This window comes from Lates calcarifer, linkage group LG4 (assembly GCF_001640805.2).
Source record: "Lates calcarifer isolate ASB-BC8 linkage group LG4, TLL_Latcal_v3, whole genome shotgun sequence".
Taxonomy (NCBI): Eukaryota; Metazoa; Chordata; class Actinopteri; family Centropomidae; genus Lates; species Lates calcarifer.
In genome coordinates, this window is record NC_066836.1 from 22,669,307 (window position 1) to 22,694,569 (window position 25,263).

A 25,263-nucleotide genomic window follows, 5' to 3' on the forward strand; every position below is an offset into this window, starting at 1 on the left:
AGTTCTGGTCCTCTACCTGCAGACACAGGTGGAGACCAGCTGGTGAAGAGATGATCCTCAGGAGGTGGTAAATATCAACTCACATTGATCAGGTGGCCAGAGATGAATGTTGCTCTGTGTCTGTAGACAGAGGCAACTGTTTGGATAACATTAAGTGATAACACACCAACAGCTTGTTCCACTGCCCCTAAGGAGCCAAAACATCAATCACAGTAGCTCTAACAAGTTTAAAATCTTTATTGTGCCGTTATCAGCAGAAAAGTAAATAGCAGATGTAAACAGCAGGAATAAAACAAGAAAACAACAGTCACCAGAGAAACAACATTTCTGTCTGAAGAAACGATGCAGTAATACTTTATTCCTGGACTCCCAGTCATCCTCCCTTTTCCTCTCTGACTGATCCTCCCGTCGTTAGGATCTGTGGTTGTCATGGTTATGTGTCTGTCAGGGTGTATCGCTGCTGTTGGGACAGGGGCTGATGACCATATCCACCTCAGTGACCTCTGTCACCAGCTCTCTGATGATGGCCACACTGTCCAGTGGCAGCTCAGCAGAACCTTCTGGCTCTGATTCCATTGGCTGAGAGTTTTGGAGGAGTTCCTCCTCCTTATCCTCTTTATTTTCCTTTTCCTCTTCCTCTTTATCTTCCTTTTCCTCTTCCTCTTTATCTTCCTCTTCTTCTTTATCTTCCTCTTCCTCTTTATTTTCCTTTTCCTCTTCCTCTTTATCTTCCTTTTCTCTTCCTCTTTATCTTCCTCTTCTTCTTTATCTTCCTCTTCCTCTTTATTTTCCTTTTCCTCTTCCTCTTTATCTTCCTCTTCCTCTTTATCTTCCTCTTCTTCTTTATCTTCCTCTTCCTCTTTATCTTCCTCTTTATCTTCCTTTTCTATTTCTGCATGATCTCCATTCTCCTCTGCTTCCTCTTCCTCGTCTTCCTTTCTTGTCTCAAGCTCACTACCCTTGTCTTCATCATCTACCCTCCCTTCAGTCTTCTCCTCTTCCTCTTTCTGTTTCTTCTCTTTAAGCCTCTCCACCTCCCAGCTGTCCTTGATCCCTCCCGTCAGGTAGACAGCTCTGTCAGTCGTCTGCTGTGCCATCATCTGCGTTACACCAGGGGTTGTGGAGTTCAAACCAATCGCCTCGTTCAGTGACCCGAGGCTGATTCTCTTGGGACTGTCTGTGAAAGATGAGTGTGGTGGTGAGGGGCAGGAGGGCTGGACGGAGGAGGCGTCCTCTGACATGTGATGTGAGTTGGCAGAAGTTTCAGGCGTCGCAGACTGATCGCTCTGAGCACATTCAGCCAGGACATCTGTGGACTGCAGCGGGGACAGGGTGGACTCCGTTGGCTCAGGAGAGTCTGGGATAGGATTAGTGGGTTCAGAGATAGTAGGGGAGTCAGGTGGTCCTGCCTCTTGTGTTAGAGCTGCGTCAGAGTCAGGTGTGGCCGAGCTGGAAGATTCAGCTGTAGTCGAATCAGTCATCGACGGCTGATCAGCTCCAGGCTGAACGTCTTCTTGGATTTCCTGGAGGTCAGGGGCGTCCTCGACTGCAGCTTCATCAGCCTGCTGCGTCACAACAATCACAGGAGACAGAGGCACCGTGCTCCGCTCTGAACTTTGAGTGGTACTGGGATCAGGTTTGTCTTCGGGGTGAAGCTCTGGGTCAGGCTGAGGGGGAGCTGTGACTGTCTGAACTCCCTCCTCCGCCACAGCTGAGGACGAGTCTCGGCTGTGAACAGCCGGGCTGCCTGGTACAGAGCAAGGAGGAGTCTGTCCCAACAGGCTGTACTGACTGATGGCCAGGTCTGAAATGTCCAACAGGAGATTATTGCTCTTCTTACTGGCAGCATCCTGGACCACTGAAGAGAAGGAGAGCAGAGCTAAACATTAGGAAGGTTTCATTTAGAGGTTTATTTAGAGGATGTTCATACTCAGAGTGCACTCATGTACCTCTGTACTGTTTCATGTCTTTGAAGGGGTTTTAGAGAAAAATCCTTCATTGTTGTTTTAAACCATAAACAGATGAAAATATAATGATATTGTTGGGAGGGTTTTGAAGCAGCATTTAGACAGTCATGTCAGGAAACAAACAAAAATACTTTCAAATTCAATATAAATGAAGGAAGCTCATATTGATAAATGAACATAGGACGTGGACAAAGTTGAAGACTTGGGTTCAAATAAGAAGAAACCCCGTGTCACAGTGTCACAGGTGGTGTCATTAGTTTGTATTATAACCAAAACAGGATGAGGTCTCCACTGTCCTGATGCCATCACACTACCTGTATAATAATAACTAACCAACACATCACTTAGACTGGCTTCATGTTTGTGTGTCTACTATGACTCCTGACACATGGCAAACAAAAACTGCACAGACAACACGATGTGTGGTGTTCCTGCTCAGCTCTGTGTAAGGCGGATGTTACACTCCACAGAATTCAACAGTGGATCACTGTGGTCCTGTTCAGTTACTGTCAGCCAGTCCTCTGAACGGCCTCAGAGCCATGCTGACTCAGATCCTGGGTCCTGAGCAACATTTAAAACATGAGAAAAGGCCTGAAGGAGACACAGTATGAGGACTGCACATGGTGATGGTTGGTCGTATGAGGGTTTGACTGCAGATTAAAATGATTGATCTGCAGGCAAAAAGATTCAAATGAACTGAATCCTGTGTCGTGCTCGTGCCTGTGACTGTCTGTGTGTGTGTGTGTGTGTGTGTGTGTGTGTGTGTGTGTGTGTGTGTGTGTGTGTGTGTGTGTGTGTTTACCTGTCTCTATCTCCTTACTGAGGATGTTTCTCAGTACATCATCGTAGACATTCTGAACCAGGATGAAGCTGCTGTAGTCAGAGAAAATGTACTGCTCAAACTGCTGCAGCTCCTGGACACAGAAAACACAAAGTACTGAGGTGAGACCGGTGAGACAGCAGAGAGACAGAGAGACAGAGACAGACTGCAGTGTGTGTTTTGTGTGTTTGACCTACACTCTTCCACTTGCTGTCCATCTTCCTGCTGAGAGCAGGCAGAGTGATCTCCAGCAGAGTTTCCTGATAGAGCCTCCTCTGGACCACTCTGCTGTCATAGTCCAGCTGCTGCTCACACACACACACACACACACACAGTTTAAGTTCTAATATCATCATCACCTGTGAACACTAAGGTTTTATTATTAAGGTTTTATATATATACATGTATACAGTAATGCAGTGTGTATCTCAAATTTAAAAACATCCTTTACCTTCAGTACCCTTTCTTTAGCTCTCTCCATCTTGACAGGAATCTGAGTGGGCTGCAGCCTGGCTGATGATTGGAGGAACAGCTCTAAGGTGTAGACAGCACTGTCCAACAGCTGGAAGACACACAACAAACACCACGTCTCTGTGTGACACCGACTGAAGGCTGTGACCCTTTAAAGAACCTGCAGCGTCAGTTTGTACCTGCTCCATCTCCAGATGTACAGAGTGAACCAGTCTCTGAGCGCTGCTCAGTCCAAACCTCTGCCTCAAGTCTCCAAGTTTCTCCATCAGGTTCTCCACCTGCCTGTAGCACTGATCCAGACTGATGGAGCGCAGAGTGGACAAAGCCTGGACAACACACACCACACATACACACACACAAACTCGGTTTGCAAAAATAAAATCATCTTGTAAATGTCCATGTAATTATTTAGCCTATTTAGAGAGTTGTCTCTGTGGCGCAATCGGTTAGCGCGTTTCGGCTGTTAACTGAAAAGGTTGGTGGTTCGAGCCCACCCAGGGACGATACTCATTTACTTAATTTCCCTGAGGGAGTCATCCCAAGGGATCAATAAAGTCTAGTCTAAGTCTCTCTAGTCTAGACACAAAGGTCTGTCTCACCTTCTTTGTCTCCTCTGTCCCTCCGTCTGTGTGTGTGAAGGCTGAGTCCATCTGTGTGTGCAGTGTGTGTTGCATCCCCTGAATCCCTGCACTGATGTTTTCTGTAAGAGCCTCAAGTATGGAAGACATGTAGGGGGCTACAGATTCACTGTACACTGTCTCTGCTTCTTCACGTATACACCCTGGAACACACACACACACACACACACACACACACACACACACACCACACACACACACATACAGTTAGTTCTTTAGCAGTTACAGGATGGCTCTTATCAGGGAACTCAGACTGGAGCTGCAGGTTTAACACACTTGTGTTCTGACAAACAGAGACAGTTCCTATAGACAAACACCTGCAGCAGGTGTGGGTGATACCTGTGAGTCAGTGTTCTGTGTTACATCAACACACAGAGATCAGAGGGTAGTCTACAGCTATGACCCAGAGACACGTCACGCTAGTCCTTCTCTGTGACGGTCACAGAGCTGTGCAGGGTGAGTTGGTCTCCAGGCTCAGACTGTCAGCTCAGAGTTCTCCTGCTGCATTCTGAGTCTGAGGGACAAAACCACCTGAAGCTGTCGATAATATATCACTGCACAAGGAAACTCCTCTGACGGCAGCCATGTTTAAGTCAGGTTATAGACACAGCCTTCACTCACCTCATCATCACATCGTTATGAACGTGATATCTCAGTAACAACTGGAGGGAATTACTTCAAATTTGGCCTCAAACATTCATCCTTAACTCAAGGATGAATTGATTAGATTTTGTTGGTCCAAGGTCAAAGGTCAAAGTCAGTGTGACCTCACAAAGCATGTTTTTGGCCGTAACTCATGAACTCACAAACTGATTATGACAAAATTCCACACAAATGTCTACTAGGATAAAATAATGAAGTGATGGCATTTTATATGCCAAAAGGCCAAAGGTCAACCTCACTGTGATATCATAATACTTCTCTGACCATTACTCCTCATCATAACTCAGGAACAGAGGGAGACTGTGACCATGTTTGATCATGTTCTGGTCTAGGTTAGTTAAAGCTCAGTGTGCTGTACCTCTGACTTTCTCTTCCAGGAAGCACAGAGAGGACATTATCTGGTCCAGGTTGGATCTGATGAGCGCCTGATTGTCTGACGCTGTCTGACGACAGTTCTCCTTTAGAGCCTCCAAATTTGCTGTTAGCAGCTCCAGCACCAGTGTGTAGGTTGCCTGCACTGTCTAAACAGAGAAAAAGAGCATTACAATAAAAACACATACTGCACTAAATGTGTCACAGTTGTGTTAAATAAACTTGAAATTGTGTGAAACATTGTGATGTGTGCAGAATTATGGATGAAGCTTGTATGAAAAAAATGTGTGGTTAGATTCATTCAGAAAATGTATGTTTTAAGATCAAATTCAGAACGAGGAGGAAATGAAATCTAAAATCAGTCCTGTTTGTAAACCCAGTGCATTACATTAACCCTCTGACATCCTCTGAACATACTGTGCTGTACATGTTACAGAGTGCCAAACAATCCCCACAGTGTAATGAAAAATATAGTAACTATGTCATGTGCAATATGTTTTGCTGAGACTGAGACTCACAATGTCAGAGAGCATAAAATGATGATGATTCACACAAGTCTGAAATCTCCAGTTACAGCTCACTTCAGAATAAACTACTGTTTATTGTTAATGAGAATAAAATCTGAATTGTTTAAACCTGCAGTTACTGATGTTTTTTGTTTGTTTGTTTGTTTGTTTGTTTGTTTTGTTTTTTTATGCTGTGACTAGTTGCTAACTGTGTGTGTCTGCTGTTGAACAGTGGGTTTATCAGATCTTTAACACTGAAACCAGCTGCTGCAGCTGCTGCTGTGGTGGAGCTGAACCAGAACAACCAGCTGAAAGACACTAAAACTCAGAGCTGAGGGGAACTGCAGAGTCAGAGGTTCATCGCTGAGTGACCCCTTTAACATTACACACAGTTAGATGATCCATTATTATAATAAAAATATTCATCTTGAATTCTTTCATCTCAGAATTTACAGTTGAATTTCTGAATTCTTCATTTTTTTGTCTTTAATCTTCTGAGATTAACATTTCAGTGGAGCTGTCTGCCACTTACTTTACTTACAGCTTACATACATTATTGAGATGATTTTCAGTCGATGTGAATCCAACACTGTCTCTGAATGGACACACATCATATAAAACTGCTGGAGGACACCAGTGCATAGTTAAACTCACCGCCAACCACTGTCGGATCCTCTCAGCCTTCTTGCCCTTCACTCTGGACTGAAGCTGACTCTGTAACCATGGCAACACTTCCTCCATCACTTGGGAGGCCAGCACCTACACAGGCAGAAACACAGTTGACTGAGCAATGAGACAAAGACCAGAGACAGACATAAAGCTGTGTGTGTGTGAGTGAGCGTGTGTTTGCTGACTTGCTCCTCAGTGCCCAGCAGCATTTCCCAGGATTCATAGCATGCTTTGTCCTGACGGTAGAGGCGGAGGGCTCGGGTGAACGCCTGGCTCTCATAGGACGCTTCACACCAGGGATCTGTGTGAACAGGACTGGATTTAGAGGAGGTTCTGATTCTGGAGGAGGTTGATGAAGATTGGTACATTTCTGTCATCCCTGTGGACCCTGGATATCAACACATCACCCTCATGCTCATTACAACATGTGACCAGATGTAGTCTGGCCTGAGACATCATGTGAAGTGATACTGATATTGATTAACAGTGGCCATAGAAATACCAGGTTTCTATTTAGCTGTTATTCATTTTGCTGGGAACTCTGAATGTTCCAAGGTTAGCTGTGTTAGCTGAGCAGAATTCATGGAGGCTGAGACAAACTGTGAAAACAGGAACAATTTAACTCAACCTAACTTTTACAAAGCTTGTTTTGTATCACATCAGATTAAATTGTACAGTTTTTTTCTTCTTCTGTTTTCTTCTTTTTTTCTTCCTGTTTCTTCAAGCATTCATTAGGTTAGAAACCAAACAAATCCACTGAAAATAACATGATAAACAATGAGTGTATCTCACTAAGGCGTACTGTGTTCATATCCAGAGCCTGGTGTATCTTATTTCTCTGTATAACTCAGTGTTGCTGTGTTTACTGGTGTTGGGTTTCACATCATTCTTCTGTTTCTTTCTTTGCTGTGTTCTACTATTATGTCTTTTGTGGTCCAGTTCCTCATATAACCTTTGGTTTTTTTCTTTTCTTACTAAATGAAAGGAAGAACTTTGAGGAACAGAAAGTTCCTGAGCATACTTCCCTTTGTGTGTGATGTGTTAATCACACTATTGCAACTAAAAACAGACTGGCCTGCTGATGTCACTGACATGTCAGGTGATTGGCTCCAGTCTTTACACTATCAGAACACCAGGAAAACCATGGTAGAAAATTATAAATCAGCTGAAAATACAATAAAATAAAGATCCCCTCATGATCCATGTCAGCTACTGTGGAGACATCATCTTTAAATTTCAGGTTTAAAGGTCCAACATATATTATAACTAAAACAACTAAATCAAATCACTTTGGACCCTGCATTTCTTTGTGCTGTGTGATTGTCTTTCCTTTTTTTTAAATCTTGGTGGTTCCTCAGTATCAACACTGCTTTCCTCATGAAGCAACGTAAATAAGCTGTTACCTCTGATATCCACCTGTTCACACTTAAACCCAGTAGAATAACCTACAGCTTACTGTAGATCTCAAACTAGAATCCTGATTACTTCTCTAAATATCTGAATGCATCATCTCAAACTGGCTCTTAAAAGCTGCATCCATCAGTTTTTTTTTGTTTTTTTTTTGACCATGTGAGGGAAGAGCAATCACAACAAGCTGAAAGCACACCTTTGACATGTTATCACCTCAGGTAACATGTTATGAGCCATGGTGTCTGGTTTACCCATCGTCACGAGAGCATGAAGTGAACATGAGAGTCATGTAAATGTCATGTCATGCTGAAAGACACTAACATGCCCGGCAGAGCTGAGTCAATAATAACTCTCTGTGGACACATTAACATTTCTTCTCTGAGCCACAATTTATATAAAAATAAACTCACTTTGTTTGGATGTAGTATTCTATTACTTGATGAGAAAAAATGAAGGCAATTTTTCTTTTAAATTTTCCCTTAAATAAAAGAGAGGAACTGGTCCACTCTGGTTTTCTTTAGAGGAAAGTTATTTTTGTGGACACCAGAGGGAGTCGTCATCAGCTTAGTGGATCGAAGAATTCAAGTCTAAAGGAATAAAGTGTGAATGTTGTTTGAATAAAGAGTAATGTATTACTGTGGGATGAATAAGATCAACACTGTTTTTCTACCACATCTCCTCTAAAGTCAACAGCTGGCCAGCTGGGACTTCCGGTGCAGATATGACATGACGTGTTTTCGCAACCCTGTCACTTAAAGTAAAGGGCTTGTTTCTGGTTTGTATCCTAGCTAACCACACAGGAAGTCAACAGCATTAATATTTTTATCTGTTGCCAGAGCAACTGCTACCACAACTGACAAGAGCCCTCTGCTGCAGTAGGTTCAGAGGTTTTATACCCTCATCTGACATTACAGAGATATCAATGTGCCCTGGTCTGTTTGAGTTAGTCTGGCACCATCTCAGTGATGGGATGGTGGTTAGAAGCTCAAAGAGCCTCAAGAGGTCTCATGCTGACCATTGAAAATACTGCATGGAACCATTTCTTAACAAGATGTAATCCAAGGTATCATTTGTTAACGTCAAATAAAAAAACTTCAGGAGTAGTTTAAATATTCTTTTGTAGTTTCAGCTAACTTTAAAGGAACGTTTAAAAATTTAAAGGAACGTTTCTGCTGCTCAGCTGTGAACTTGGTTCTTCTTGTTAACCATGTCACCATTTGTTCAGGATGACTGTGTGGTGTGATACTGGTGCAGATCATTCATGTTCTCCAGTCATACAACAAACAACAACACACCTGAGTACCAACTGCTGATCACACCACCACTTTCCTTTCAAATACTCTGACGGTTCCACCATAGTTTGTCTGTATATGTCAGCCCTGTGGTGATCTGATCCTTACTTACTTACTGTCGCAGCAGACTGACAGTAATGAGCCCACATTGGACCAGTGTAATACTGATTGGTTAACTGTGGCAAAAATGGTCTTATTATCGATTCAACATAGACAGTGGAAATTGTTTTTGGCCTTCCTCCTGACTGATAGCTGCCTCCACTGACAATTCAAAAGTATAGACACTCAACACGTCTCTTTGTAGAAACACCTGGCTGTTATAATAGACACCATCCTATCATGGATTCCTCATACAGAATTTGTTGATAAGAAGATACAGCAGTGCATTTACTTTCACCGTGGAAAAGCATCAAACACTTCAGCAGCTTTAGCATATTTCTGTTTTAAACTCACATTTTTTGTCCATACTTCAAACACAGAGACAGCTCTGAGTGTAAAACCAGGAGACTGCAGAGAACATGAAGTGTGAGTATTTTACCAAGGTTGCAATGTCTGATGCAGGTCTTGAGGGCAGACAGGAAGTGATCTCGTTCCTCTTCCTGTTGAAACAGGAAGCAGGCGTGGCCTGTGTAAGGCAGGTGCAGATACACGGCAAACACATCTGGAGATGACACCACCGAAGAAGAATCCTCCTTCACTCCTAAACAGACAGATGCTGGTGTTACAGGTATTCACTGAACCATGAAGCAGTTTATATTCAACAATAATGATGAACGATGAGTCAGAGCATTTATAAAGTTCAGGGATCCAAAACTTGCTTAAAGGAAGGAAGAGATCTTCTTCATATTTAAAAGAAGACAGCAGTGACCGTGCCATTTGTCTGGTATCACAGTCCCATCCACCACTCAGAGTCAGGACAGTTTCAGACTCAGGATGTTGTGGTTTACATCTCGAACCTTGGCCACACGTTAGGTGGTGGTGACATCAGCTTAACACAACAGCCATTTTGTTGCAAGCTTTGGACTTGGGTTGGTTCCAGATAATTGATAATTGATAATTGATCATTTTCAAGTGTAGTTTATTAATTTATTATCTCTGGCTGTAGGAACCAACTGCACCAGTAGGAACAAAAGAATAATAATAAAATAATAAATAATAATAACATAACATAAATAAATCAAAGAGAGGTGATGTGTGATGCTGGGAAGCTAACTCAGTAATGGATGAAACAAAGCAAATTTAACATTTATAAAGGTAATGGTTCAGGTTTAGTCCTGTGCTAACTTCATTCAGATGCTCAGTCATCAGGTAGATCCATTAGACCAAGCTGCTTTTAAAGTAAATAAAACCTGAAGTTGTATCTGGATGCTTTACTTGAAAAATGTCTGCTTCATTAATACAGATGTAATATCAGTAACAAAAAAAAAAAAAAACATTCTACAGTCAGGCACATGTTGAACACACTGGTCAGTCTGTGAAACCTCAAACCAAACCGTTGACACAGATCTGACAGATCTACTGTTACTGACTCCATGTTTGAGTGAACTGAGCAGTTTGAAGACAGTTTATGTTTTTTATGTTCCCAGAAGTTCCCAGAGTAAATCTGAGTTTGTGCAGATAGTTCACAATGGATCATGTAGGCTGATCAAATGAATGGTGTTCACACATTATTGATAAATACTGTAGGTTTGTTGGAGTAAGTCAACACTACCATTGAGTATTCCAGCACAGACTTTCTCCAGGTGAGCTCTGGACTCCTCCTGTGTGGTCAGCACGCTGCCCCCCACTGGCTGGAGGACCAACTTAGGAGCACCTCCACGATTGAACGTCTACAGATGGAAACACAGACACAAACACAGACAGGTGTGACAGAGAGGGATAAAGCTTTTAGATGGGTCAGAGACCCTGCTCAGATCAGCTCGGCTCTGTTTTTACTGAAACTCTGCCAGGTTCACAGTGTTTTAAAAGAAGTGTACCTGTACCCAAGAAAACACCACTGACATGTCTAAATGATCATAGGCCAGTTACTATGACAACAGTATACAATGAAATGCTCCGAGACAAAGAGTTCAAACCAACATATGTGATCATATACTTATATAATATATATAACATATATAACATTATTGTGTCAACAAAACTAATATTCAAACTCAGAGATCTGGGCCCAGCTCACTCCATCTTTCTTAACAGTGAGGTTGGAAGCAGCCCTCTCCTCCCCTCTAACCCTGAACACAGGTACATCACAGGGACGCTGTCTTTACATCTGTGATCTAAGACTCTGTTTCTAAACATCATAACATGATACAACAATGACAACAATGAGGAAGCTGTAAGATGGAGATATGTGGGGTAGTCTACGTCCTGCCCATGTCTCCTGGCTCCCAGTCCAGCTCTACCAGTCCCTTGGATGGAGTCTCTTGTCTGTGTTTGGTAAATGCTGATCATTGTATTAACTAATAAATCTACATGGGGACTGGGTGAGGTATTACATTTAAAAACTGGTAACAACTTGATCACCTTAGGAATTTTCTTTGCCAGATACAGAGGTGTAGGGGGGCTGCATGTGCATTCCTATTCACAGCTTTACTGCTTCTAACTCATATGACAATCACAATAAACTTGAACAATAGCAATAGGATACATACCATACAGATTATAATGTCATGTTGTGTGTGTAGAAGTGTGTATATGTGTATATGCAAGTGTTACCTCCACGTTTTCATGTATCTCCACTTTGTAGTTTCTTCTCAGCACGGCTGTACCTCTCTCTGAATTTCTTTCCCTGCTCCTCCCAGGAGGAGAACTTAACACTGCTTTGGTACAGCACCTCCTCTGGAGCATGCTGAGGCTGTACACATACACACACACACACACACACATACACAAACAGAGGGAGAGCGAGAGACAGAGAGAGAGAGAGAAAGATTCTCCAGCTGAATGAATATATAATAAACCAGTTCTGACTGATGGAGCAGCCTGCTCTAACACCAGTTCATAAAATAGGGACTTCATGTACATGGACACAAATTGAAACACATTTTGAGACGTCTTTTCTGAATGAAGCTCTGCATTCATTAATGGAAGCAGCAACCCCACCTGTAAGGAGACACAGTCCCACCTGTGGTTGGGTTTTTATTCAACCAAAGCACTTTGGTTAAGCTCAGTGAAAGATGGTGGTTCAGGTCAGGCACATATTATGTTATTCAGTATTAAAGCAGACCAGGATCTTTCACTAACATTAACCAGGAGCTGTGTGTGACTGAACACAACCATTAATAGTGTAACATTGCTGTGGTCAGTGTAAGTGGATATTTCACTGTGACAAATAAATGGACCAATCCTGTCCACGTCTGTCTCAGTGAATCAATATGTTGTGACTATTTGACAAATTAAATTCACATCCATGTGCATGAAATCAGTAGATTACATGCGATGACTGTTTGACTGTGTACAGGTTCAGCTCCTACCCTGTGAGTGAGCAACAGGCCCCTCCCCTCTTTCTTAGGCTCCACCTCCTGGTGTAGGTGTCCACAGTAGGCTGACGAGTACTGCTGACGGTAAAACACACTGAAGCTCTGGACTGTACTGTCCACGAGGCCTGGATACACACAAACAACCAACAAACACATCATCATTCTAGAAATGAAAGGTGTCATACTGTGTGTATCTCCATCTGCCCAGCCCCTTTAAGACATACACATAGTTAGCAGCAATAAGGAAAATGTGTACATTAAAACTGCACAAATCAATATTTTTGTATATTACTAATGGATGAAATAACTGTGTGTATTGTTCTGCTTTGACTGATGAACCCACACTCTGTACATTTCAGCCTCTTTCAGCTCGAGGTTGTGGTTCATAGCTCTCATCAAACCTCTCATCAAACAGTGGAGCACTGACACCAAAACAAAGCTAAAAGGACAGTGACTGCTCGACTCACATTGTTTGGGTGATGAGGGGTGCAACTACAAATGATGCTGCTTCCCCGCTTCGTCTGCTGGATGTGTGAAAAGACCTCAACACATTTGCCAACAAGTATATAAGATGTAATGTTTTCAAACCACAGTGACTAAAAAGTCAGTGAAAGCAGTTTTGAAGTTACAGCATCAAACTGCATCTGCTCAGGTTTCAGCGTAGGTGCCAAGGCGATCATTCATCCACAGTCTGCAACATACCGTACACAGAGGCTTTACGTTAGCTGCTCTGATATGAGGGACGGAAGAGAGTGAAGGACAGGGGTGAGAGACAGGGGGAGGCTCAGTACCTCACATATCACAGTGTGAATGTTGTGATTATGACATTTCATATGTCTGAATTTGTCAAATGAACAACTTGTTTCTAATCACAGTGATCAGTATCACTATCAGTATATGTTTAAAGAGTTTCACTGTGACTCATCAGCAGCAAACAGAGACTTCACCTGAAGCTTCTTCAGCTTCACTCTGTAAAATTACCTGAGCACTCACTCACACAGGTCATGTGACTAAATATCACATTCATCACGTTTTATTCATTTTCCTTTTGGAAAGGAAAACATTTTTCAAAGAACATAACAATAATATTATACATACATGCTGTATGATCATCATCATTGATCATACAGCATGGATTCATTAATATTACACAGTTACACTATTTTAACACAATAAGATGGAGCCACATCTGTCCATCCCACATCTGTCCCTCTACAGCAGTGAATGGAAAAGGAAGTGATAGTCCATCTTCCTTCAGTCAGTTGTATATGGTCGTCACAGTAACATAAAGCCAGAGTGAAGTCATCTCAGTGTGTAAGAGTCACTTCTGATCTGATCAAACCTGATCACTGACACTGGCTGTGCATGGGGAGCTCTGTTTACTATAAATATATAAAGACCTATGATAGAACTTATTTCTACCTGTACTCTCCTAACCACAGGCTCTTGATGTGTTTGAATGTGGATCAGTACTAATCTGTTGTTTACAGTGCATGGCTATTATCATGTATTCTTTGGGTCACTCTGTAGTCTGATTTTCATCTTACACACACACACACACACACACACAGAAAGAGAGATTAGACAACCCATAACACAGTAATAGCTGGAAATGGCTGTAATTACATTCTAGTTTGCAGTGGAGACAGGATGTGACCGTGCTGATAACATGTATAGGAATGCTCACATAGACATGAGCAAAGCAGCACACACAGTGGTTCATATCATTTTTGCTTCATTTTGTTTTAAAGTCAAATTCCTGACACTGACAAAAAAAAACACAACACATTTTAATGAAAGTTAAAATCTAATTTCCTTTCAACAGAGAAAAGAAAATCTGGTCCTGGTGGTCTAGTGATTCAGGCCAGTACCTCTTAACTGTGATGTCCCAGTTTGGTTTGTTGCATGTTTCCTGTCTATCTCTTTATTAAAAGCTGTCTAATGACGGCCATTGTAATGCTAATGAAAGCAGAAACACTTTCCAAAGGAATGTAGAACACAACACCACTACTACCTGCAGCCTTCAAACTGATCAGAGGTTTGAATGAACTCCTCTGACAGTGTCAACACGTCTACATAAGATTGTATCTGATCATACAGGGGTGTGTTTTCATTTCATTTCAGTACATACACATGACACAGTAGGACTGTTAGAAACGAGGTTTCCTACGTATTCTCTAACTAGATCTTCAGACCTAGAGCAGATACACCGAGGAGGGTTATCAACCTTTTGGCACGTTCAGCATCAAACTCACAGTTCAAATGTCAAAGAACGGTGGAGTCACAGATATTTTATCTACTACGACAACTAACGTCTACAATAATACTGCAACCACTACAGCTGCTACACTATTTATCACTATTGGTGGAACATCTGCAACAACTACAAGTACCACTGCAGCTGTTACTTCTGTTACTTGTACTCTGACTGGCAGTGCCAACATCTCCAACAGCTTCAGATATTTCTCTGTGTCTCTCTTCAGATAGGGCTGAGATATAAAGTTCGTATGAACAGGTCTGATCTTGAGGTGTGGACAGCTGCAGATTACACTGAAAACTGAAAGAAAAAAGAAAAGAAAAAGAGGTGATCTGTTAGTTTTACCTTTAATGTGGCTGATTTTGGCCTCATCCAACAAACCAGAGGAAGATGCTCCCATAGTGTCTCTGTTTCCCTTCTTCTCAAGTGTCTCTAGAAAAGCTTATTTCAGTTATTTGAATTTGTATACACAGCAAACCTACATATAACACATGACAGCTAAATGAGTTGCTCTTACGTGTCAGGAGGCTTTAGCTCAGCTCATTTCCTCTGTTCTGTGTGAGTCAGTGTGTGGTGAAGCTGGGCGGGATTGTTAAAACTGAGGTGAAGTCTGTCACAGCCGTCATCTCACAAACTGTAACATCACACACAGGCAGCACAGCCTCACTCATAGGGCCATCTGTTGGTAGACACTGATATTTTACTATTACTCTTACATCACACATTATTCTTTATTTATTTTTTTAAACTGTGATGCATTATGGGAAAAACAATTATTCTCTCATCTTTATCACTTTAATACTTACTATATAAGTATTGACTTCTTCACATTTTGTTACAGCCTGATACTAAAATCATTTCAATTCATTTTCCCATAACTATTTTTCTTTTATTAAATTTTATTGTATTTTTTTAAACATCACACTGACAGAAGTATCCAGAGTCTTGACTCAGTTCTCAGTTGAAGCAGCTTAGGCAGTGATCACAGTCTTCCTCCAGTCTTCTTGGTTATGATGTGATGAACTCTGCACACCTGGATCTCCTCTCTGCAGATCCTCTCAGGCTCTGTCAGGTTGGACGGGGACCGTCAGTGGACGGCCAGTTTCAGCTCTGTCTACAGATGGTGGACTGGGTTCAGGTCAGGACATTGACAGACTCGTCCCTAATCCACTGTGTTGTCTTGTCTGTGTGCCTGGTTTCCTGCAGACAGGACAGGTACTGGTACAGGGACACATCAAAGGAAAGCCCAACATAAAGTGTCTTAGTGAGGTTCTCTGTGGATGGGGGAGTTGTCCTCTTGTTTCTCCGATCATTTTCAGATTTTTCCTTTCATTTGTCACTGTGTGTGTAGAAGCTCTGGGCTCCTCAGTCTGTCTGTGACACCACCTCCTGACTGCAGGACTCACACTGAGCTCTGCAGTGAAACGGATCTGCCCGTTTGGAGGCGGATCCGTCCCAGACTCAGCTGCTCTCAGGATTCATTCAGTGTGTTGGAGATGTGGAGGAGCTTTTGAAGACCCATTGGATTGTGGTCTTGAAGCGTTTGGAAAGTCCGTAACGTCTCGGTGAAGTTTAATGTAGAGATCGGAAAGCTGCTTGTGGACCGGACCTGATCATTAGACCTGAGACCATCTGGTTCACAGACTGTTGCAGGAGAAATGTGGCGCACATTGTCTCTGTTGGTTTTCTGTTGTGCTGTAAGTGGACTTGATGTTCTGGACGCGGAGCCGTGGCGAGAGAAGACGCTGCAAACCGAAGCGACCGTGCGGGATAAACCGGAGGAGGATGCTCCCTCCGCGGCTCAGACGGAGGACAGTCTGCGGGGAGGAGAGCAGCAGTCCCCGGAGAGAGGAGCTCCCGCTGAGGGGACAGCGAAGCCTCTGGAGGAAGAGCTGGACAACCAGGAGAACATCATCAGCCAGGTCAGTGGACTCAGCGTCCTCATACAAACTCCTCTAACTAAACTGGCACAAGACATTTCTCTCATTCAAAAGAGGAACACAGCACACGCTCAGCTGGAAAAGATGAATGAAATAAAGACAAACAAAACCCTGATATATCTGATGATGATGATGATGATGATGATAATGGGAAATATCAAATTATTAGAGATGCATTCTCCAAATCTCAGGTCACATCTCACTGGTTACTTTGAACAAAACGTTCCATCCACTTCATAGATTATTTAAAAAAGCACAGTTCACTTGTTCTTTTTGGACACATGCTTTTGAACTGTAAATGTTGAATCTCTCGTTTCCAGTATGAGAAGTGATTGAATTGGACACGGCAGTTTTTACTTCGTTTCTCATTTAAACAAAACCTGATCCCTCCAGTGCGTCTGTACAGTTTAAATGACGTGGTAAATCAGACCCAGAGCTGCGTGTGTGTGTGTGTGTGTGTGTGTGTGTGCGTACACCATGGTAACAGTTTGCATCTCTCTGGTGGTTGGTTATGTAATATCCCTCTAACTGTAAGCGCTCCAAACCAGAAAGTGGCTGTTTGTAAACGCCTGCAGCTATCTTCTTCCCAGGCAGCTCACCACTGCTGCAGCTGCAAATCATCACTCATGCTGCCTCTCATTCTTTTATTTCTCATTCATGTTTCATTTTCACTAATAAACAGTTTAGACTAACCTCGAGTATCACATATCCATTCATGTTACAGCTGAGTTTATTAGTATAAGTTTCCTTTCACGTGAGTGAGCTCAGAGAGTTCTTCTCTTTCAGCTGCTGGCTGATTACGACAAAGTAAAGACTGTGACATCAGGGTCCGACTGTGTGTGTCGCTGCATTGTTCGACCAATCAAACGCTCTGACTGCAGCCGCATCCACGACAGCGACGCACCATCACCGGCCCAGGATTTCTACACTGTGGAGACGGTTACCAAGGGAACAGATTGCAAGAAGTGTGTGTGCATGGCTCCACCCTCAGCTGTCAACCCCTGTGAGGGAGAGTACAGGTTTAAAAAACTACAGGAGGCCAGCAAGGACGACATCAAGGTACGAACACACACAACACGGAAACTTATTCTCTGTGACAGTTTTTCTGATGAAGACCAGATAATAAACATGTGGTGAATATGTTGTTTTTTTCCGTCTCTGTCCTGTCATCTTTCTGTGTCATTCATCTGTGGTCTGTCAGCTGGCGACCATCATGGACCTGTTGGAGGGCTCTCTGTATGGAATGGACTTGTTAAAGCTCCACTCTGTCACCACCAAACTGCTGACCAGGATGGACAACATGGAAAAAGTGAGGAGACACACACACACACACACACACACACACACACAATATACCACTGTATCAAGGCTGTAATTTCCACTGGGTGAATGCGCAACATGTCCACCTCACTGCTCACTCAGTTGTATTAATCCAGATGATAGAAGCTCAGAGGTTTTTAACAGATGTGGATAGTTTCATTTGGGTTGCATTCATGTTAATATGACTGTGCACTCACTGCACTTTTAACTGCGTGTATGTAAATAAATTAGCAACATTCACACTGGTTGGTCAGTTTTTTTATTGGTTGAATGTCCCCAGACTTTCTTGCATCCCCTTGCATCATGCTTTTTGTGCCCTGCTCTACATTTCAGTAATCTGGGTAATTGGTTATTTATAGATTATTGTCTTACATGAAGGGAATGTCATTTCAAGCCCAGAAGAAGTGGTTCGGTGGAGTTTCAGACAGTGTCCATTGTTCCCATCTCTCTCTCTCTCTGTCTTCTCATTTCCTGTCATCTCTCTGCTGTTGGCTCTCTAGTAAAGGTACAAAGTCCCAAAAAAGCTTGTTTTTTTTTTTTTTTTAAATCTGCTTTCCATAATGAAGAATACCACTGGCAGGCATGTTAACTTTAAAGGAAGACTATGGCTATGGTTGGACTACACTTCTTGAAGGAAATTACATATGATACTTCTGCCAGAGAGGCACCTCCAGACTCAATACATGATCCCTTTGGACTGGATTAGTTTAGGAGACTGTTCATGTGGCACTCCCAGGAAAGGAAACTCAGAGGCAGTAATAAAACTTTGAAGAAATAAACTTTAATAATGTACCCTGGCTAAACACTTTATTAGGAACACCTCTCTAACACTGGGTAGTTCCTCTCTTTGCTCTGGATTCCTCCAGATGTTGAAACTTTCCTCTGAGATTCTGCTCCATGTTGACATGACTGCATCACGTCGTTTCTGCTGAATTGTCAGCTGCACATTCAACCTGCCAACCTCCTGTTCTACCACATCCCAAAGCTGTTCTACTGGATTCAGATCTGGAGACTGCAGAGGTCACTGAAGTTCACTGAACTCACTGTCATGTTGATGAAACCAGTTTGAGACTTTAGCTTTGTGACATGGAGCATTATCCTGCTGGAAGTATCCATTAGAAGATGGTGAACTGTGGCCATGAAGGGATGAACATGGTCAGCAACAACACTCACATAGACTGTGGCCATGATTGATTGGTTTACTCCATTCTGAGTAAAAACTCTAGAGACTGTTGTGTGTGAAAATCTCAGGGGATCAACAGTTTCAGTTTCAGTTTCTGAACAGCCTGTCTGACACCAACAATCATGTCACAGTCAGAGAATGTGTCACATGTTTCTGATGTTTGATGTGAACATTAACTGAAGCTCCTGACCTGGATCTGTGGAAGTTTATGTGCTGCCACATGATTAGCTGATAAATGCATGGATAAGATAAGGTGTTCCTAATAGAGTGCTTAGTGAATACTATCACCACTTGTTAACATTTTGAAATTGATATGAAGAAACTGACTGTTCAAGGTTTGTGGTAGCACTTGATGTGGACATTTGCTTGCAGACAAGCAATACATACAATCTGCCAAATTAAAAAAAAAAACCGCAGCAGTGGATGTGAACTGTGCTTTAAAGTTAACTGTAAGTTTTATGTTAACCATTCATGTCATCCTGTGTGTGCACTCTAGGCCTTTGCCCGGAATTTTACAGAGAGAGCAAGAGAGAAAGAACGTGTGAAGGAAAGACCAAAAGAAAAAGAGAAAGAAAAGAAGGCCCAGCAGAAAAAAAAGAAAGTGAATGATTTGGATCATGCGGGACAGAAAAAGTCACCTGCCTACACCAACAAGCAGGTATTAACTGTTTGAAAATGTGTGTCTAACAATTGAAAAGCTCAAACTCCTAATCAGTGTGACAGAATGCTGCTTGTACTGTTGCAGAAAAATTATGAAGGTCAGCTGAAGAAGAACCAACAGCAAGATGATCTGGATCAACAGCCAAGCAGGAATAAGACAGGAACTCAAAAGCCAGTCAAAGAGAAGACAGAGCCAAGGCAGCCAATCAAAGACAAGAACAACATGGTCATCAGGGGCATGACCTTTTACAAGGCAGAGGAAGAGAGCTATAAGGAGGATGACAGAGGTAGGGGAAGGAAATATAAGACCGATGTGCTATTTTTATCTACTACCACAATGACTTGATGGCTGAAATAAAGAAAATTGTTAAAAAACTGTATCTGTTATCTGTTTCCTTCTCCTACAGCTACTCTACCTGTAAATACTTCACTGGACTTACTGATCTCTGACCAGCTCCCCCCTGGCAGGACTCTCCCTATCCAGAAACCAGGACCTGCACCCACTGTTAGCACAGACCCAGACAACAAGGACCTATCAAGGAGACAGAGTAGTTATGCACCAACACAGCAACCAACAGATCATCCCACTACCACCCAACAAACTACAACTACAACCACACCCGCTCCCTCCAGCATGAAACTGGAAACGACCACTACAACAAAACCAACAACAACCAAAGTCACAACCACTTCCCAACAAACTACAACTGCTAGAACTACTATTCAGCCTACCACGCCTGTCACTCAACAAAGCACCTCAGCTTCAGATCCCAATATAGGTCCACCCAATGATGAGTCTCCCACAGCAGAGTCGAAGCCAGGACCCAAAAGTCGACTCAGCTGGACAGAGAGCCCCGGTGACCAACCAAAGGCCACCAAAAAGCCTGGTACAGACACAGTACAGTTTCTTAGTTAGTGAATGCACATATTTTAGGATTGTTGTGATTGAAATAAACACATTCTCTCATGTTACAGAGTCAGACCATTACCTTCATTATGTGTTGTTGCAGTGGTGTGTAAGGACACCGTAGCCAGCCTCTCTGACCCAGTCCAGTACAACTCTTATGGCCTGAGTGACGGAGCCTGGATGAGAGATGCCCGCGGACATGGCAACGTCATTTACCTGACCAGTGGTCACTATAGCAACAACCTCCTAGAGTTCCGAGACATGGATACCTTCAAATCAGGTTGAGTTGAATCCTCCAGCACTACTGATAACATATTAACATACTGATTGTATCTGATGTTCTTATGCTCCATTTGCAGCCTGTTGCTCTTAGTTCTGTTGGCATTCATGTTGTGTTTTGTTTCATATAGACATGAAGCTGTTAACAGTGATTTGTGTTGCACCAGACAGTGAAATATGATTGTGATATACACAAATATATTTTATGAAATCTGACTGGCTGTCACAGACTACTCCAGTAAACATGGGTATTGTGTGTACTTCAACCAGTTCAGTTTGTGGTTACTTAGAGGTTAGAGAGCTTTTAGACATTTGAAATGCTGCCATCAACAGAAGTAACATTTGTACTGTTCATAATGGATGAATCACACCTTGATAGACAGTCATGGTTACACTAAAGGTCATGTTGTGTGTGTTCTTCCTGCTCAGGTCAGCCGAGTAACTCATACAAGCTGCCATACAGTTTCACTGGAACAGGCCACGTGGTGTTTAATGGGGCTTTCTACTACAACCGTGCATTCAGCAGGGATGTCATCAGATACGACCTGAGACACAGATACGTCGCTGCCTGGACCACACTGCATGATGCTTTACTAGAGGAGCAAGCTCACAGGACTCAGAGTGAAGTAAGACTCATGGTGTACTGTGTGTGAGTGTGGTAACTGTGATTTTACTCTGCAGATTTCATCTGGTAGATGCTTTTATCCAAAGAGACTCACAAGTAGTTGACAAGACGACCAGGAGACAGATGCATCATGGTCAAAGAAGGAGAGGTGGTCATCAAACATGACACCCAGGTTAGGGTGAGAGATGAGTAGGAGATTTTGATGTTCATGTTGGGATGGAGAGATTGACTGGCTGGGATAACTCAGGGTTCAGTTTTAGAGAGGTTTAGTTGTTCCTTCATCTATGTGGTTATGAAACACAAACCAGGATCTGCGTGGTGTTGAGATGGTGATATGACAAGCCATGTCAGCGGATAATTAGACTTAAAGAGGTGGTGTATATTGCACAGAGAAGGGGCCCCAGCACTGATCCTTGGGGCAGCTGATGGGATATGGATGTTTGTCTGTGCCATGACACACTGAAAGAAGGATACAAACCAAGAATGTACTTTGTTCAAGATGCCTATACCAGATAGTACAGGAAACATCACTGACCTCTCATTGACAGGTGACCACTGAGGAAAGGTGAGTGCGAGACAAAATGACCTATGTGTCCTGGTACTTGACAACCACAGAGACTTTCACTGGAGCAGTCACCAAAACAGCATGGTACTAGAAAGAGGAGTATACAGTTGGAGGAACAATTGAGTGAATTTCCATTTGTTGGAAATTAGGAGACCGGTCCCGCCTCCTTAGCCGGACAGATGGAAGTATGGAGAATGTGTAGTTAGTGTAGAGCGTGGCCGGGCAAGCAGTGTTTCCTGGTTTCACCCAAGTCTCAGTGAGTGCCAGAGGCTCAAGGGATAGCAGGTTAGCATGGATAGGAAAGAAATTAGTTTGTTCACTGCAGACAACTAGTTCCACAACCCAACAGAAGGAAGCACATGTAGGTGAAGACTATTGCAATGACCAGAGGTTAGCCAGATTTCTTTGCCTTTTGGCATATTGATGTTTTTTACATTTACTGGAAACAACAGGAACCGAGTAAAAGTACACAGCTACCTTTTATTGTGAGGGCCAGCACAGCCTGCAGTTTGTCAACATCACCTACATGTACAGGGCTGGTCCATTTATTTGTCACAGTAAAATATCCACAGCAATATTATACTTATTAATGGTTCTGTTCAGTCACACACAGCTCTTGATTAACGTTTGTGAAAAATCCTGGTCGCATTTAATACAGAAAAAACATGTGTCCCAACCTGAGCCACCATCTTTCACTGACCTCAACCAAAGTGTTTTGGTTGAATAAAAACCCAGCCACAGGTGGGACTCTGGATGTGAACATGGTCCCTTCTGTGACAGTCGTGGGCTTTGTAAACCTGCCATCCACCCCTCTGCTTCTATTAATCAATGTAGCATCATTCAAAAGTCTCCAACTGAGTTTGAAAGTTACGATCATGACTCGTGACCATGTACACCAAATCAATAGATTACATCTCATGACCATTTCACAACCTGCTATGACAGTGGGTTGAATAATATTAAAGTCATGAGCAGTGGGTTTCAGGCTCTGCAAAGTCACTGCAGCCAGTTGTCTACCACTTCGTAAAAATCTGCCTTTGTGCTGTTCTTTACTTTTTGTTAATTACAGCAGCACCACCAAACCAATGGGAATCATATTTCCCGGGAAGCATCTGCACATTATCTCCAGTTACCGTATCAAATTTCATGAATCTAGCTCATTCCAGCTCACAGCAAACTGAGTGTTAGCATAAGATGGCAGGTAATGATGAATAGACCACGCCCAAATCCATCAATCAAAATGGGCTGAATGATCAGGAATTCAGTTCCACCTATAAGCAGCATCAATACATCAAACATGCCTCATGCTTGTGTTTGTGAAGCATGTTTGAAAAGTTCACAGCCCATATTCACAGTGTGTCTCATCATCAGGATGTCTGTAACTTTGTGATGTCATAACTACACAGCCACCGCCCTCAGCCACGCCCACAGTCACGCCCACCCAGACCCATCGTCCAGCCATTTTTTAAATTTTAACTTTTATTAATTAACAATTATTAATTATTAACAACGTGGCACCAAGCTGTCTTTCCATTGGATGTCAGGAAGAGATCACTGTACAGCCTTCCCAAGGATCATAATATCAGAGTCCAGCTTTTCTTTCTTTCTTCTTTTTATTTCTTTTAAGTCTTGTGATTTGAATGTGTGGATCTTTTGGTTTCAGGTGGAGTTTGCTGTTGATGAGTCCGGCCTGTGGTTACTCTACCCTGCTATGGACACAGAGGGCTTTCACCAGGAAGTAATTCTTCTCACACATCTCCGCCCACGAGACCTTCAGCCAATACGGAGCTTTCGCACAGGTCTTCGGCGTGGCCGCTATGGAAACAGTTTCCTGGTTTGTGGCGTGCTTTATGCCGTGGACAGTATGGAGCGTCGTTACGCCAATGTGACGTACGCCTTTGACACACACACGCTCACACACACCGTGCCAAGCCTTGCGTTCACGAACATGCATGAACACACCTCCCAGCTGGCGTACTGCCCACTGGACAAGAAACTGTATGCATGGGACGACGGACATCAGATGATGTATGATGTCATTTTCGCTTATTAGCACAAGGAATGGACACGAGATGGAAGAAAGGGATGGGTAGATGGACGGTCAGTGATTTGGCATGTCCAGCCAGAGGCCAAACTGAGGCTGAGGACAGAAGAAAGGAGATAAGAACTGAGCAGATACCTGATCAGTGTCTCAGTCTAACTGACCTCAGCTGCTGCTCTGCCACACTCACCACAGTCACTATTAAACAGCCAGGGTCTCATTTCCCACCTTTGATCATTGCGAGGGTTTTCTAATAACATTTCTATGAACAGGACTACATTTCTTCCAGTGTTTTCCACAGCAGCAGCTTCAGGGCTGCTTCCTCTGATGTCAGCTCTCAGTGGAGACGATGCTGAATGCGCTCGAGGTAACCTGTATATATATACCTGTATATATAAGTTTTATAAACAACACAGTGAAATGTTTTATAATGTTCAGTATGAAAACAAACCATATTTGACCATATTTATATATAATTATATGATATATAAATATAATGTCAGGTCTTATGTCTAATCTCTACACAATGTTCAGTTCCAAAGGTAAAAGCTGGTTCTGGCAATGACAGAGGATACAGATACTTTACATTTTAAGTGTTGCACACAGCGTCAATATCGTACCATTCTTATCAGTGTGTAATGAAGCTGCAGCCTCCTCTCTGATTGGATCAAAGCCTGTACTGTATGTTTTTATCATATATGTGTGTTTTGTGTGTTACCTTCTGTCCAGCAATGAGAATCTACAGTACAGGTAGAGCTTCATCTGCCACTGAACTCATTTAAAACACATGCTCCTCAACAAGACAAGGTTGATTTCAATTGCTTTACTACAAGTTTGACTTTTTGTTTTTTTAATTTATAATAAAATGTTGCAAAAAGATGGGGGTGAACTATCTCTTTCCCTTTCTTTTTCTTTCTTTCTTTCTTTCTTTCTTTCTTTCTTTCTTTCTTCCTCCTCCGCCTGTCTTGTGCAGCCTGCTGTGGACATTATTTCTGGGGGTGATTTAGTATTCCTGGAAGCAGCAGAGTCACTGGAAGGATCCCAGGGTGGAAAATAAGACCCAGCTCGATGTTGGTGAACCTCTGATGGGGAACTCTCAGGACACACACCAGACCTTCAGCATGTTAAAGAGCCTCACATAGACTCAGACAGGGCCATGTCCTGGTGTGTGATATAACTGCTTCTCAAATAGCCATTGTCAT

At 42.7% G+C, this 25,263-nt stretch overlaps 2 protein-coding genes across 2 annotated transcripts; one reads left to right on the top strand and one right to left on the bottom strand.

The window, feature by feature from the left end:
- Window positions 1-222: 222 nt before the first annotated feature.
- On the bottom strand, window positions 223-15,187 carry LOC108884476 (protein Niban 1-like). The gene is given in 17 exon segments (XM_051070182.1): window positions 223-725; window positions 728-1,858; window positions 2,770-2,881; window positions 2,985-3,092; window positions 3,239-3,349; window positions 3,438-3,584; window positions 3,858-4,039; window positions 4,918-5,080; window positions 6,092-6,196; window positions 6,292-6,407; window positions 9,347-9,508; window positions 10,520-10,637; window positions 11,521-11,568; window positions 11,570-11,659; window positions 12,279-12,409; window positions 14,887-14,973; window positions 15,059-15,187. Coding segments are annotated over 16 exon segments (3,060 nt in total). The 5' UTR covers window positions 14,942-14,973; window positions 15,059-15,187; the 3' UTR covers window positions 223-444.
- Window positions 15,188-15,524: 337 nt separating this feature from the next.
- On the top strand, window positions 15,525-24,940 carry olfml2bb (olfactomedin-like 2Bb). Its single transcript, XM_018678400.2, has 9 exons — window positions 15,525-16,463; window positions 17,268-17,540; window positions 17,683-17,790; window positions 19,481-19,642; window positions 19,730-19,931; window positions 20,052-20,531; window positions 20,655-20,831; window positions 21,260-21,456; window positions 23,684-24,940. Exons 1-9 carry the CDS (start codon window positions 16,200-16,202, stop codon window positions 24,071-24,073), a joined length of 2,253 nt encoding a protein of 750 aa, XP_018533916.1. The 5' UTR covers window positions 15,525-16,199; the 3' UTR covers window positions 24,074-24,940.
- The last annotated feature ends 323 nt before the right edge of the window (window positions 24,941-25,263 follow it).